The 12060-nt window shown below is 48.2% G+C and overlaps 4 protein-coding genes across 5 annotated transcripts; 1 reads left to right on the forward strand and 3 right to left on the reverse strand.

Moving 5' to 3' along the window:
- LOC117143366 (cardio acceleratory peptide 2b) lies at window positions 1-1460 on the reverse strand. 2 transcript variants are annotated; one of them, XM_033308041.1, is made up of 3 exons: window positions 1240-1460; window positions 457-618; window positions 1-386 (listed from the first exon to the last, which is right to left on the reverse strand). In XM_033308041.1, exons 1-3 carry the CDS (start codon window positions 1301-1303, stop codon window positions 157-159), a joined length of 456 nt encoding a protein of 151 aa, XP_033163932.1. In that variant the 5' UTR covers window positions 1304-1460; the 3' UTR covers window positions 1-156. The 2 variants fall into 2 exon arrangements, with proteins under 2 accessions (XP_033163932.1, XP_033163931.1); XM_033308040.1 differs by having other exon boundaries at window positions 36-404.
- A 96-nt stretch (window positions 1461-1556) lies between these two features.
- Window positions 1557-7108, reverse strand: LOC117143359 (transient receptor potential protein). The gene is made up of 14 exons (XM_033308032.1): window positions 6960-7108; window positions 6664-6901; window positions 6460-6602; window positions 5884-6085; window positions 5613-5789; window positions 5224-5458; window positions 4870-5168; window positions 4445-4812; window positions 4025-4382; window positions 3479-3698; window positions 3107-3272; window positions 2891-3051; window positions 2681-2832; window positions 1557-2618 (listed from the first exon to the last, which is right to left on the reverse strand). The coding sequence occupies exons 1-14, from the start codon at window positions 7106-7108 to the stop codon at window positions 1641-1643; spliced, it is 3846 nt and encodes a 1281-aa protein (XP_033163923.1). The 3' UTR covers window positions 1557-1640.
- A 2137-nt stretch (window positions 7109-9245) lies between these two features.
- LOC117143364 (serine protease 1) lies at window positions 9246-10108 on the forward strand. Its single transcript, XM_033308038.1, has one exon. The coding sequence runs from the start codon at window positions 9255-9257 to the stop codon at window positions 10050-10052; it is 798 nt and encodes a 265-aa protein (XP_033163929.1). The 5' UTR covers window positions 9246-9254; the 3' UTR covers window positions 10053-10108.
- Window positions 10109-10717: 609 nt separating this feature from the next.
- On the reverse strand, window positions 10718-11559 carry LOC117143365 (serine protease 1). Its single transcript, XM_033308039.1, has one exon. It carries the CDS (start codon window positions 11548-11550, stop codon window positions 10753-10755), a length of 798 nt encoding a protein of 265 aa, XP_033163930.1. The 5' UTR covers window positions 11551-11559; the 3' UTR covers window positions 10718-10752.
- Window positions 11560-12060: the final 501 nt, after the last annotated feature.

A 12060-nucleotide genomic window follows, 5' to 3' on the forward strand; every position in this document is an offset into this window, starting at 1 on the left:
AGCCCTTATTCATAATATATATTTGACCGAAAAACATATTTGCTGTATACCCGTTACAATATTCAATTAGAAGCGTTCTCTTTGATATACAAAAGTGTCCACGACATTCAGAGTGTCAAAAGGGGGCCTTCGCCATTGGGATGGGAGTCAGTGGGTCTAGTTGAGTTCCTTCTGTCCCTTGGAGCTGTCCGCAAACGACTTGGCGTCCACACTGCGCTTTCCCAGCCGGGGACCGAACCACAATCCCGAGGAGGCGCTGGGTCCCGTGCGCTTGTCCAGCACCTGTTGCAGAGCCAGGAGGTGGGCCCACTTCCTCAGCTCGGCGTCTCCGCGGCCCACGCGTGGGAAGGCCACCAGACCACTGGCCCTCTTCTGGAAATCAGCCTCTGGAATGGCATACGCGTCTCCCGGGCTTTAGGACCAATTAGTCAACCGTATCCGGCCGCAACGACTTACCATTGTAATCCTCCTGGGAGGCATCTCCGTAAATACCGTCCAGGACCCCGGCCTCTAATCCGTCGCGCAGACTGTTGGCCAGACTGGGATCGCTGCGCCCAACGCGCGGAAAGGCATAGAGCCCCATGTTGGCACCTCGTCGGTTCTTGTCGTGGTCCGTCTCTGAATGGAGTGTTTGGGGATTGCAATTTATTCAAAGGTTCTCATCTTTTTGTTCTTAAGTCTCCGTGGAATAAGCTATTTTCGTATCCTAACCGCCAAAGTAACTCAAGTGACTTAATCATTTTTATTAAATCTTTTTGTGATCAAAACCTTTTTTAAATTTGAATTTCTTGATGACAATTGTGTTTTTTTGCCTCTTTTTTAGGGCAACACAACTTTTTCTTTCTTACTTGACTGTTCTTAAGTGGCTTATATTATTTCAGCGGTTAGATTTTAAATATAGCACCTTTTTTGGTTTAAAGAACTTGATATAAAAAGTCACTGTGTAAGACTTAAATTGCATGCCTCTTCAAGAAGTGCTTTAAGTGTTAAAAGAAGTTAATAAAATAATAATAAACAACTTTTCTAAGTAGAACATTTTTATAAATAATTGGAAAGGCCTCTTTACCTTTACCTTTTTCTTTTAAAGGTGCTGCAAAATATTATTGAACATTATTAAAGAGCATTTAACTATTTTCACTTTAAAGTTAACCAAATATAGCTGCAGCATTTAGTCGAGAAAGACTAGTTTGATGTGAAAGATTTCCTTAAAGGGGTTTTTGTAATGTTTCTACCACTCACCAGCTGTACTGAATTCGGCGATTATGAAAATCACTAGGACTATGTGGACCAACATAGATTTCATATTTGCAAGACTTTTTAGGATGAAACACTGGCTTGGCGAATATGTTTTTCTGTCTGATGTTATCCTCGGAACGGTCACTGTTCTTCTGATTCCTCTGGTCGAAGTTCACGTTCTTTTATAGGCCAGAAAAGCTGGCGGATGGATGGCAGACAAACAAATTGCCATCGGAACAACGGGGCGGATGATGAATGTTGCTGCGATGCAAATGAGATGTTGCTAGCAACAGGTGGCCCTTAGCAACAAGTTGCGGAACTATGGTACTTGAGTTTCGTTTATTGTTCACACAAACAAAGGACTTAACTAATTAATGGCTATGCAAGTGGATTCCAGGCGCGGTTTAGAGCCAGCCGGAGATCATGCGTCCTGTAACCGTGGATTTGCCTCGTTCTCCACCAGCTGCGGCACTGCTCTGACCCACCTTGATCGCCGGCTTCAGAGGTGCTGCTCCTGGCTTCTTGTCCTTGTCATCGGCAGGCTTCTTGTCCTTATCATCACCCGGCTTCTTGTCCTTGTCATCACCCGGCTTCTTGTCCTTATCGTCACCCGGCTTCTTGTCCTTGTCATCAGCTGGCTTCTTATCATTATTGTCGGCAGGTTTCTTGTCTTTGTCGTCGCCAGGTTTCTTGTCCTTATCGTCGCCGGGTTTCTTATCCTTGTCCTTGGCATCGTCTCCTGGCTTGGAGTCTCCTGCAGCCTTTTTGGGCTCCTCCGGACTGCTCTTCTTGTCGTCCGGCTTGGAGGCCCCATTGGTTGCCTTGGTTGCTTCTGGTGCTCCAGCTGCTCCAGGTTTCAGTTTGGAGTCCGGCTTGGCATCCGAAGGAGCGGAGGGAGCTGCGCTCTTAGCTGCTCCATTTGTGGCTGCCGGCTTGCTAGCTTCGGTCTTGGAAGACTCCTCCTTTTTGGCAGCGGCCTCGGGCTTGGCGGGTTCTCCAGGCTTCGGCGCAGCAGGCTTGGTGTCTCCAGGTTTGGTTGGTGGTGCCGGAGCGTCCTTCTTTTGTGGCTCACCGGGCTTGCTGATAGTGCCAGCTGCTTGTGGCTTTGGAGCTCCCGCACCCGGAGTTGGCTTCTGATCCCCGGGCTTGGGACCACCTGCTGGCGGCTTGGAGTCCTTGGGGGGCTGCTGCTTATCCTTATCATCACCTGGCTTCTTGTCATCCGTTGGCTTGCCCATCGTGCCGGGCTTGCCATCGGATTTCTGATCCTTGTCACTGGCTCCGGATTTTTCATCCACATTCTTGACCGATGCTCTTAGAGCAGCTGCAGCCAGCATAGAAGCCCCTCCTCCAGTTCCACCACTAGTTATGGACTTTTTGGACTGCATGTGAGATTATATATTAGCCAGGGATGTGGAATACATATATATGGATTGAAACGTACCCCGGAGGCATCCAGTGGCTTCTTTTCGCCTTCGCCATTTGGAGCCTCATCATCGGCCAAGGAAACCTCGTCGGCAGCCATCTTCTTCCGCATGAACTTGACATAAGCCACTCTTGTTGCACGCGTCACATCACCCAAGTTGGGATTGAATTCTGGAGGAGATCAAGGGTTAGAAAAATATATATATTGGGCACATCTTTGGTAATTTACCAATCAACTGGGTCTGGTTCATCTGGAGACCCTCATTCGCCTGCTCGATGATCTTCCTCCTCAAGCTTCGTTGGCTATGACGTTGCATGGAGGAGCGCTTGGAGCCAATGGGATCGGAGGCGAAAGTATTCTTCCTCGCAATGGCGTTCCAATCCTTGTCTCTATTGAGCATAATAACCATTACTCAAAGGGTCTTACAGATTTAACTGGACTTACCCCTTCTGGGTCTTCTTTCTGCCGATGACCTTGGCCAGCGATGAGAATATATCCCGTCCACTCTCAGATTCGCTCATCTCCTGCTTCAGATTCTCGACGAAGCCAATCTGGAAGTCCTTAAGGATGCGACGTTCCATCACCTTGCCCTTGGTGGTTCGAGCAACTCCTTCAAAAGTAAGTTTAAGTAATAATTTATTGTGGATTTGCTACTTAAAATCCTTTCTAGCTATGTAGCTTTCTAGCACAACATATTTCAAATTATTATCGAGGGGTAACCTTTATTGAATGAAAAGGTATTCATATTTACTACTAGTACTACTATCTTAAAACATGTGGGAGTTGCCAATTTGGATGTGGGTAGGCTTCCCTTACCCTGCGACTTCTTCTCAATGTCGGGTACATCCCAGCTATTGTTGGTGAAAATCTCCAGCAACTCGAACCGCAAGGAGCTGATGTCCTGGCGCACCTCAATGATATCATCCTCGGTAATGCCGTAATCGTCCCGCCGCCTCTGCTCCGCCGTAATGTACCTCCTGACCAGCAGCTTCATCACTTTGTCATGCAGCGTCTGTGCCCGTTCCATGGACTTTCGCTGGGAGTTGGAACAGAGAGCATTAAGGGGTGGAAGGACACAGAAAGGATGTATTAGACGTCACTTTGACGCACAGATAGCTCTGCATGGGCTTGATTGAAAATGATTTCGCTTAAGATTTGTATTGATTGTGAGCCGCTTCTCACTGTGAGGGTGTGATTCAACTTGAAAAAATTGAACTTTCGAAGTGTTACTTACATTTAAAAGTAACATGATTCGAATTATCATTTTAATGTAGAGTAGACTGAAGTTAATATATCTTAATATATGTGTGGCTTTGTATAATACTTAAACTAACGTATTCAATTTCTCTTAGTGTAACTTACCATGAAGCTCTTGGTTCGTGACGGTCGCTTTCGCCCCAGCGTCTTCCTCAACATCTTCATGTTGGGACAGAGATTGAAGGGCGGTGGAATGGTGCCGCCATCCTCGAAGTAGCTCATCCACAGCTGGGATCGGGCGAACTTCCACTCGGTGTCGGCTCGCTCCGAGATGATTTGGTAGGAGTTGGACATCATGGCAATCAGCATGTTGAGGAGCACAATGATGTTGATAACCGAATAGGAGCCGAACATCAGCAGTGCCCAGAAGCGAGTGAAGCTCTTGATTCCCGCCAGATCGAAGGAGACCAGGTCCACCAGGCCAAAGGAGGCCCAGAAGAGCGATTGTGATGTTTCGAATAAGCTAAAGTAAATTGAAATGGGATGCCAATATGATCATAGTACACAGATATGAAAGGAACATACTTGGAAAATCTTCGCCAGATGGTACAAGCCTTCTCCTGGTCATCAAAGTCAGCCACATCGGGATGCAGGTGATAGCACTTGTTCTTCTCCAGCTCAGCGTAGTACCATAGCAACTGGTTGAGACCACATCCGAAGGCAAACAACACCAGTGTGTATATAAAGAAGAACTTGATGATGTCGATTATCATGCGACCGAGTGAAACTTGCAAGGGTCCCAGGTGGGGATTAATGGAGAAGATGTGGACGAGCTTCAGATAGGAGAAGACCATTCCGGCAGCAAAGGCACCCTCTGATAGAAGCATTGGATCGAACGGATGCCAGTGCTCCCTCGGGAAGTAAGGATCTATGCCCCGGAACCAGAGATCACGCTGAAATCCATTACTTTCAGTAACTCCAATTGATTCATTAGATTCATATAGACTCACATGGACGATTACCCAAGCGGTGGCTCTACAAAGAATCCACGTCACATAGAACATGTTCGATATGTAGTCCACTATGTTCCAAAGATCCATGATGTACTCAAACAAGCCGTCCGAGTATAAAGATTTCAGTTCCTCAAATATCAGAGCCATTATGTAGGTAATGATTGCCAGTTCAATGGGACCCGGTAGGGAACCTCTCTCGTGCTTGCGCCAGTCCTCCAGCATGGTCAGCATCCAGGGAAATGCGAGGAGTTCAAAGGTGATTTGCACCACCCTCAGGGAGGCAGCACCCAGGAGCACTGTGAATGGGCGCATATTTAGATGGATGGAGTATTTAGCACCCACTTTACCCACTCAAGAAGAACATGTAGGAGCAGGAGTGCGTGATGAACTTGACAAAGGGCTTGCGCATGAACTTGGCCCCCTCGGAATCCGGGGCCAGGATGTACTTCAAGCTGTAGATGGGGAAGCTGCATCCCAGCTTCACGACGTCCATCAGCTGCTGGGAGGCCTGCTTGCGCCGGAATCCCGGCAGTCCGTCGTACCAAATCGCGGCCAACAATTGTTGGACGTTTGGATGTGCTACAAACTAGGAGGGGAAGTACAATTTTTAAATTCAAGCAGGAAGATCAGTTTGTTTCTGTGTATAAAGCTATTAAATCCCAGTTAGTCTGGGTTAGGCATGAGTATCTAGCTATAACCCTTTACAGTTCCTTATTGTGCAAGGATTAGTCCGAACCCACCGTCTTCTGCTTATAGCGAATGGCCAGCTTCAGTCGTTCCAGGGTTTGCCGCTGGCCAAGGCACCAGATGTCGTGGGATGGCTCGTGGTTGAAGTTGAGCATCACCTCGAGCTCCATGGATGTGCGTGCGTGGTCCAGGAGCGAGGTCCCGAAGTCCTGCACCATCTGACGCATCTCCTGTTGGGCAAACACAAACAAAGGCTCGCATTCGCATTCGCATGGACTCTAGTGGCACACTGGCCACCGCTTACATTGCACACTACTACCGTACCGTGTATTCGGCACGAAACTCCGATTCCATCGCCTGCAGGCGCTTGAGTTCCCAGGACAACTGGAAGGCGGTCAGTACAGGGTCCCGGGAGCTGAGCGCTATCAGCGAGCTGGCGGACAGGGCGCGGTATGCGTTGATCCTCGACTGCGAGTGGCGCAGGGAGTCCGTCGTCTGGGAGGTCACACACTCATCGCAGCCGCACCTAGGAGCAATCGAGATTAAGCGATGTTACCTTGTAACTGAGCCAAGGAGTTCTATATTAATGAATACATTTAAATCAATCTGAAAGGAGCACAAAGGACTTTCTCTCATAGCAAGGACATTTGAAGCTGTAAAAGGATTCAGGTAATTGACCCCATTTAAGGACATTCAAGGACCTTCTCTTCCCACACACAACATCACACCCTGTTTAAATGTTTCACCCTAATTTGCCCGCAATTATCTAAAATTAGAGGCACACAACGATGTGCTACATAAGTGTGTTGCCAATTGGACAAACAATGAAACGTGCCGCTCGAAGGACGAGGAAGCTCACTACATAGCCACGAGCAGCTGCATCCCTACACCACCACTCACTTGACGTCGTGCGGCATGGGCAGCGTGGCCCCGCGATCCAGGAGGATTTTGAGTATCTCGTAGTTATTGCGGTGGGCAGCCAGGATAAGGGGCGTGATGTCCACGGTGAAGGTGGACTTGGAGCGGTCCACCGCCTCCCAGCTCTGCCAAAGGAGGGGAAAAGAGTAAGAGTGGCGGCGTATCCTGCGGCAGGATGTAACCTACGTAGGGCTGGCCCTCCTTGTGGTTGGTCTCCTCCCACTGCAGCAGCTCCTCCACGGCCTCCACATACTCTTCCGAGATGGCGTGCAGCAGGGCGTCGCCCACCTCGATGTTATGCTCCAGCAGGATCACCATCAGGTCGAAGTTCTCGTTCTCGATGGCCGAAATGAGGGCGGAGCGGTTCATGGGGTCCGTGCAGTTAATGTTGAACTTGTCCGTGCCCTGGTACTCCTCGAGGATCCTTCAAGGACGAAAGGATATTAGCCGAGTTACTCGAAGCCATAGGGAGGAGGGCTCACTTCTTGACACCTGGCAGGTCACCCCGCTCGCAGGACAATATAAAATTCTTCTCCACATCGCTGAGGATGTACTCCTCGGCCATCATCAGGTCGTAATCCAGGCGAGAGCCCAACGCCTTCTCGGCATCGGATTCCGTATTGCTGCCCATATCTGCACTGATTTACTGGTCTATGCGAACGCGATAATCAGGATCGGATCACTCGGTCACTTCACATCTCACAAACACTGTGGGCATCTATCCCTGCTCCTCGGGGAGCCTTGGCGTAATCCTTTCGCGCACTGTATCCTTTAGTGTTCCATCGTGGCGATGTTCCGCCTCCAATTAGCCGCGTTGCACTGCTGAAAAGTGGCAGCCACGGGTCGCTATATTCCACTAATTACATTAGTGCCCAATGTGGCTAAAACTCGGTCAATGTGTGGGCGAACCCCAAGTCAATGGGCCCATTTGACCGCACTTCGGTAGTTGTGGGGCTGCATTTGGAGGCAGCAACCGATTTCAGCGATTTCAGCCCAGGAATCTATAGTCCATTTGTGGTTGCAGGGCACGTGATGAGCGACTTTCGATTTTCGAAGCCCCAGCAACGGAATCGCACCACTTTGATGTATGAAAATCCATACTGCCCAGTGGGTTTATATGTAAGCGAAGTGCAAAAGGTGCTTAATGGAACAGTATTATCTGCTCATATTTGGATGAAATTAAATAGGTGTCTAATAGAACCCAGCTACAGATCAATGTCCAATGTTGCATACTTTTTGACACCTATTCAAGCCAAAAGTCAAAGCTACTTAATATTCATAAAGAAGCAGGAGGGTGTTAATTTGCGTGTAAATAGGGATTCATGGACTTGGGTTCATATCCTAGAACGATTCACCGAGAAAAGCTATTCAAAATCTGGTTGTTCCAAGTAAACAGCCCTCAAAAATAGGAGAAAAGGCAAGCTTTTAAGCTTTTGGCTAACCAACAGAGGCAGGAAACACACCACACCTGCAGTTTACAGTCGAGTATCTACGGAATTGAAATGGTTTCGAATGCCTTTTGGGCACTGGGTCAGTGATTCTGACTTTCTGATTGATGAATATTGATTAAACCAAACGGGGGGACATCTAAGACCGCGTGAAATCCCAACTCGTCCTTGGCAGCCGAGCGTCTTGAGCCTTGAATGTTGAATGTTGCCTACTTCAGGGCGCTCGCAGGGCTTTTGTGTGTCAATGCACTTGGAACCAAATGCCAGCTCCTGGCCAAAGGCGGAGCAAAGGAAATGGAACAAGCCCACTTCCACGGAGCAGACCTTTGAGATGGATGTGTGTTCGAAAGGTGGGGTTCAATGGAGCTCCGGGCGGAATGGCATCGTACGTGTTCAAGTCGTACGGGGTTTTTAGCGGGGCCAATGCACTCCACACTCCACTCGCATGGCTTCCAGGGGAAGAGGAAGTGGTGGTGGTGGCCCAAGGAATTTCAAAATTAAAGTCACAGCTGCCGAGAGGAACTCATTAAGTGCGAATTAATTAGAGGCCATAGCTGAAAATACCTGGATGGCATTCTCGTAATTATATAAAGGTACTGCTCATTGCACCAATGTGGCTAAATGCACATTCTTCTCATAAGTTCCCATAAACTAGATGCTATCTTGAGTGTGTACATGATTTTCTGCAGTGTACAGTGGGTTGCACTCAATGATTCATTGGCCTCCAACAGAACTCCTGCCTTATTTAGCTTTTAAGGACCCTTGTGAGTTATGTGCTCAGTTTTCCACGAGAAAAGCGAAAGAGCTCATTTTCCCTGGGTTTGCGTAGCAGGTTGCACTTTCACTGTCTCCCCAACGGAAACCGTCAAGATTGCGGAATGAAATCCATTTTATGGCCATCAGTATTAAAATTATATCTCTCTGCCCTCAACATGATCGTAAAAATCAATAGTATCAATGCTGATTTGCTTTATGGCACCGATAAGATAATTATGTGTTTAAGCAAATTGAATGTACCCACGTAGAAAATGATTTTATGAATTGCAGCCAATGAATAGTATTTAACATTAAATTTATTGTATTTTTAACTGATTTGCAAATCATGAAGCACTGATAAGTTTACGTTCTGTAGATTGTTGTACAAGCCTCTGCGTTGTTTGTTTTTTGTCTAGCTTTTTGCACCTATGAAAACTGGATGACATTAATTTACTGCCCTCCAGCTCAACATATGGGTAGTTTGACACTTGGTCAAGATAAGACAAGGGACTTCTTCTGTATATAAAGGCGCTTCGGACTCGGAACACCATTGAGTTGCAAGACTTGACCAAGATGAAACTGTTCGTATTCCTGGCCTTGGCCGTGGCCGCAGCCACTGCTGTGCCCGCTCCCGCCCAGAAGCTGACCCCGACGCCCATCAAGGACATCCAGGGTCGCATCACCAACGGCTACCCAGCCTACGAGGGCAAGGTTCCCTACATCGTGGGTCTGCTCTTCAGCGGCAACGGAAACTGGTGGTGCGGTGGCTCGATCATCGGCAACACCTGGGTCCTGACCGCCGCCCACTGCACCAACGGAGCCAGTGGAGTGACCATCAACTACGGAGCCAGCATCCGCACCCAGCCCCAGTACACCCACTGGGTGGGCAGTGGAGACATCATCCAGCACCACCACTACAACAGCGGCAACCTGCACAACGACATCTCCCTGATCCGTACCCCGCACGTCGACTTCTGGCACCTGGTCAACAAGGTGGAGCTGCCCAGCTACAACGACCGCTACCAGGACTACGCCGGATGGTGGGCCGTGGCCTCCGGATGGGGCGGCACCTACGATGGCAGCCCACTGCCCGACTGGCTCCAGGCCGTCGATGTCCAGATCATGTCCCAGGGTGATTGCAGCCGCACTTGGTCTCTCCACGACAACATGATCTGCATCAACACCGACGGAGGCAAGTCCACCTGCGGAGGCGACTCTGGTGGCCCCCTGGTCACACACGAGGGCAACCGCCTGGTCGGAGTGACCTCCTTCGGATCCGCCGCTGGCTGCCAGTCTGGTGCTCCCGCCGTCTTCAGCCGCGTCACCGGATACCTGGACTGGATCCGCGACAACACCGGCATCTCCTACTAAGCAGCTGATGTTCCTCAATTCTGGGGGTTTCTTCAATAAACGATTATAGCAAACGACTTAAGTTCTGTTTTTGGGATGGGATTCAGATATCTTCTTGCATAACCAAAGAAATCAATCAAATATTTCCAAATAACGGAAAATATATAAAACTTTTATAGAAAGTCCACTTAATCTTAACAGGAAGTGTAGCCTTCCCATCCGATTTCAGATTGGCATTATGTATCCGAAAATATCAAGCGTTTGGAACATATAGTGGCCAACCAATCGCATTACATTCAAAGGTAAAGCAAACTGGATTGAAAATTATGTATGTAGGATATTCGACTTGTAACATATATGTGCAACATAAATAAAGTTTATAAACATAATATAAATTTATGTTATTGTAATAGCTGAAGGTGGACTTCCCTAGCTTAAACAGTTCTATATATAGGATTACCCTACTACTAGCTACTAGCCTTAAACAGCTATCATATGAATGATTAGGCTATGAAAATTAGTTAAACAATCTCGTTAAAAGAAAAAACATTTAAGGAAATTCTTAAACTGGTTTTCGTCTTATAATATATGTACATTTAATGTACATAATAGCACATATAAATACTTAGCTCTTAATAAAGTACCCCTCAATATACAACTAAATAAATAAGTTGGTCAAATTGTTAATTTTTGCTATAATCGTTTATTGAACATCAGCTGCTTAGTAGGAGATGCCGGTGTTGTCGCGGATCCAGTCCAGGTATCCGGTGACGCGGCTGAAGACGGCGGGAGCACCAGACTGGCAGCCAGCGGCGGATCCGAAGGAGGTCACTCCGACCAGGCGGTTGCCCTCGTGTGTGACCAGGGGGCCACCAGAGTCGCCTCCGCAGGTGGACTTGCCTCCGTCGGTGTTGATGCAGATCATGTTGTCGTGGAGAGACCAAGTGCGGCTGCAATCACCCTGGGACATGATCTGGACATCGACGGCCTGGAGCCAGTCGGGCAGTGGGCTGCCATCGTAGGTGCCGCCCCATCCGGAGGCCACGGCCCACCATCCGGCGTAGTCCTGGTAGCGGTCGTTGTAGCTGGGCAGCTCCACCTTGTTGACCAGGTGCCAGAAGTCGACGTGCGGGGTACGGATCAGGGAGATGTCGTTGTGCAGGTTGCCGCTGTTGTAGTGGTGGTGCTGGATGATGTCTCCACTGCCCACCCAGTGGGTGTACTGGGGCTGGGTGCGGATGCTGGCTCCGTAGTTGATGGTCACTCCACTGGCTCCGTTGGTGCAGTGGGCGGCGGTCAGGACCCAGGTGTTGCCGATGATCGAGCCACCGCACCACCAGTTTCCGTTGCCGCTGAAGAGCAGACCCACGATGTAGGGAACCTTGCCCTCGTAGGCTGGGTAGCCGTTGGTGATGCGACCCTGGATGTCCTTGATGGGCGTCGGGGTCAGCTTCTGGGCGGGAGCGGGCACAGCAGTGGCTGCGGCCACGGCCAAGGCCAGGAATACGAACAGTTTCATCTTGGTCAAGTCTTGCAACTCAATGGTGTTCCGAATCCGAAGCGCCTTTTTATACAGAATAGGTCCGTAGTCTTATCTCGACCAAGAGCCCTTCCACACGTATGTAAAATGGGAGGGCAGTAAATTTTAATCAAGTTATCATCGCGAGCCGTCATCGACTGATAAGTCCACTACAGGTGATTTCTTTTTCTAAATTATGGCCTAAATTTGAAGTGGAATGACATGTGTCTTATTTGCAACTTGCTTTTAAGATTGATAGTAGCATTTAAGGACAATCACTTCACCTAAAATATTCTATATGTTCAGATTACCCAAATGAGAAGTAAAGTATTTTATGATTTAAAGGAAATCTTAATTCCGAATAATCTTTTTAGTGAGTATTACCAATCTCTAAAACAAATCGAGTGTCATAAAATATTACTCATACGGCTCGTTGTACAGTTTATTTTGTGCTCACCAAGTTGATTTTCAGAATTAAGTTTCTGCTCCCCTATCAAAGAAAAAATAAAA

This window comes from Drosophila mauritiana, chromosome 3R, assembly GCF_004382145.1.
Source record: "Drosophila mauritiana strain mau12 chromosome 3R, ASM438214v1, whole genome shotgun sequence".
Classification (NCBI taxonomy): Eukaryota; Metazoa; Arthropoda; class Insecta; order Diptera; family Drosophilidae; genus Drosophila; species Drosophila mauritiana.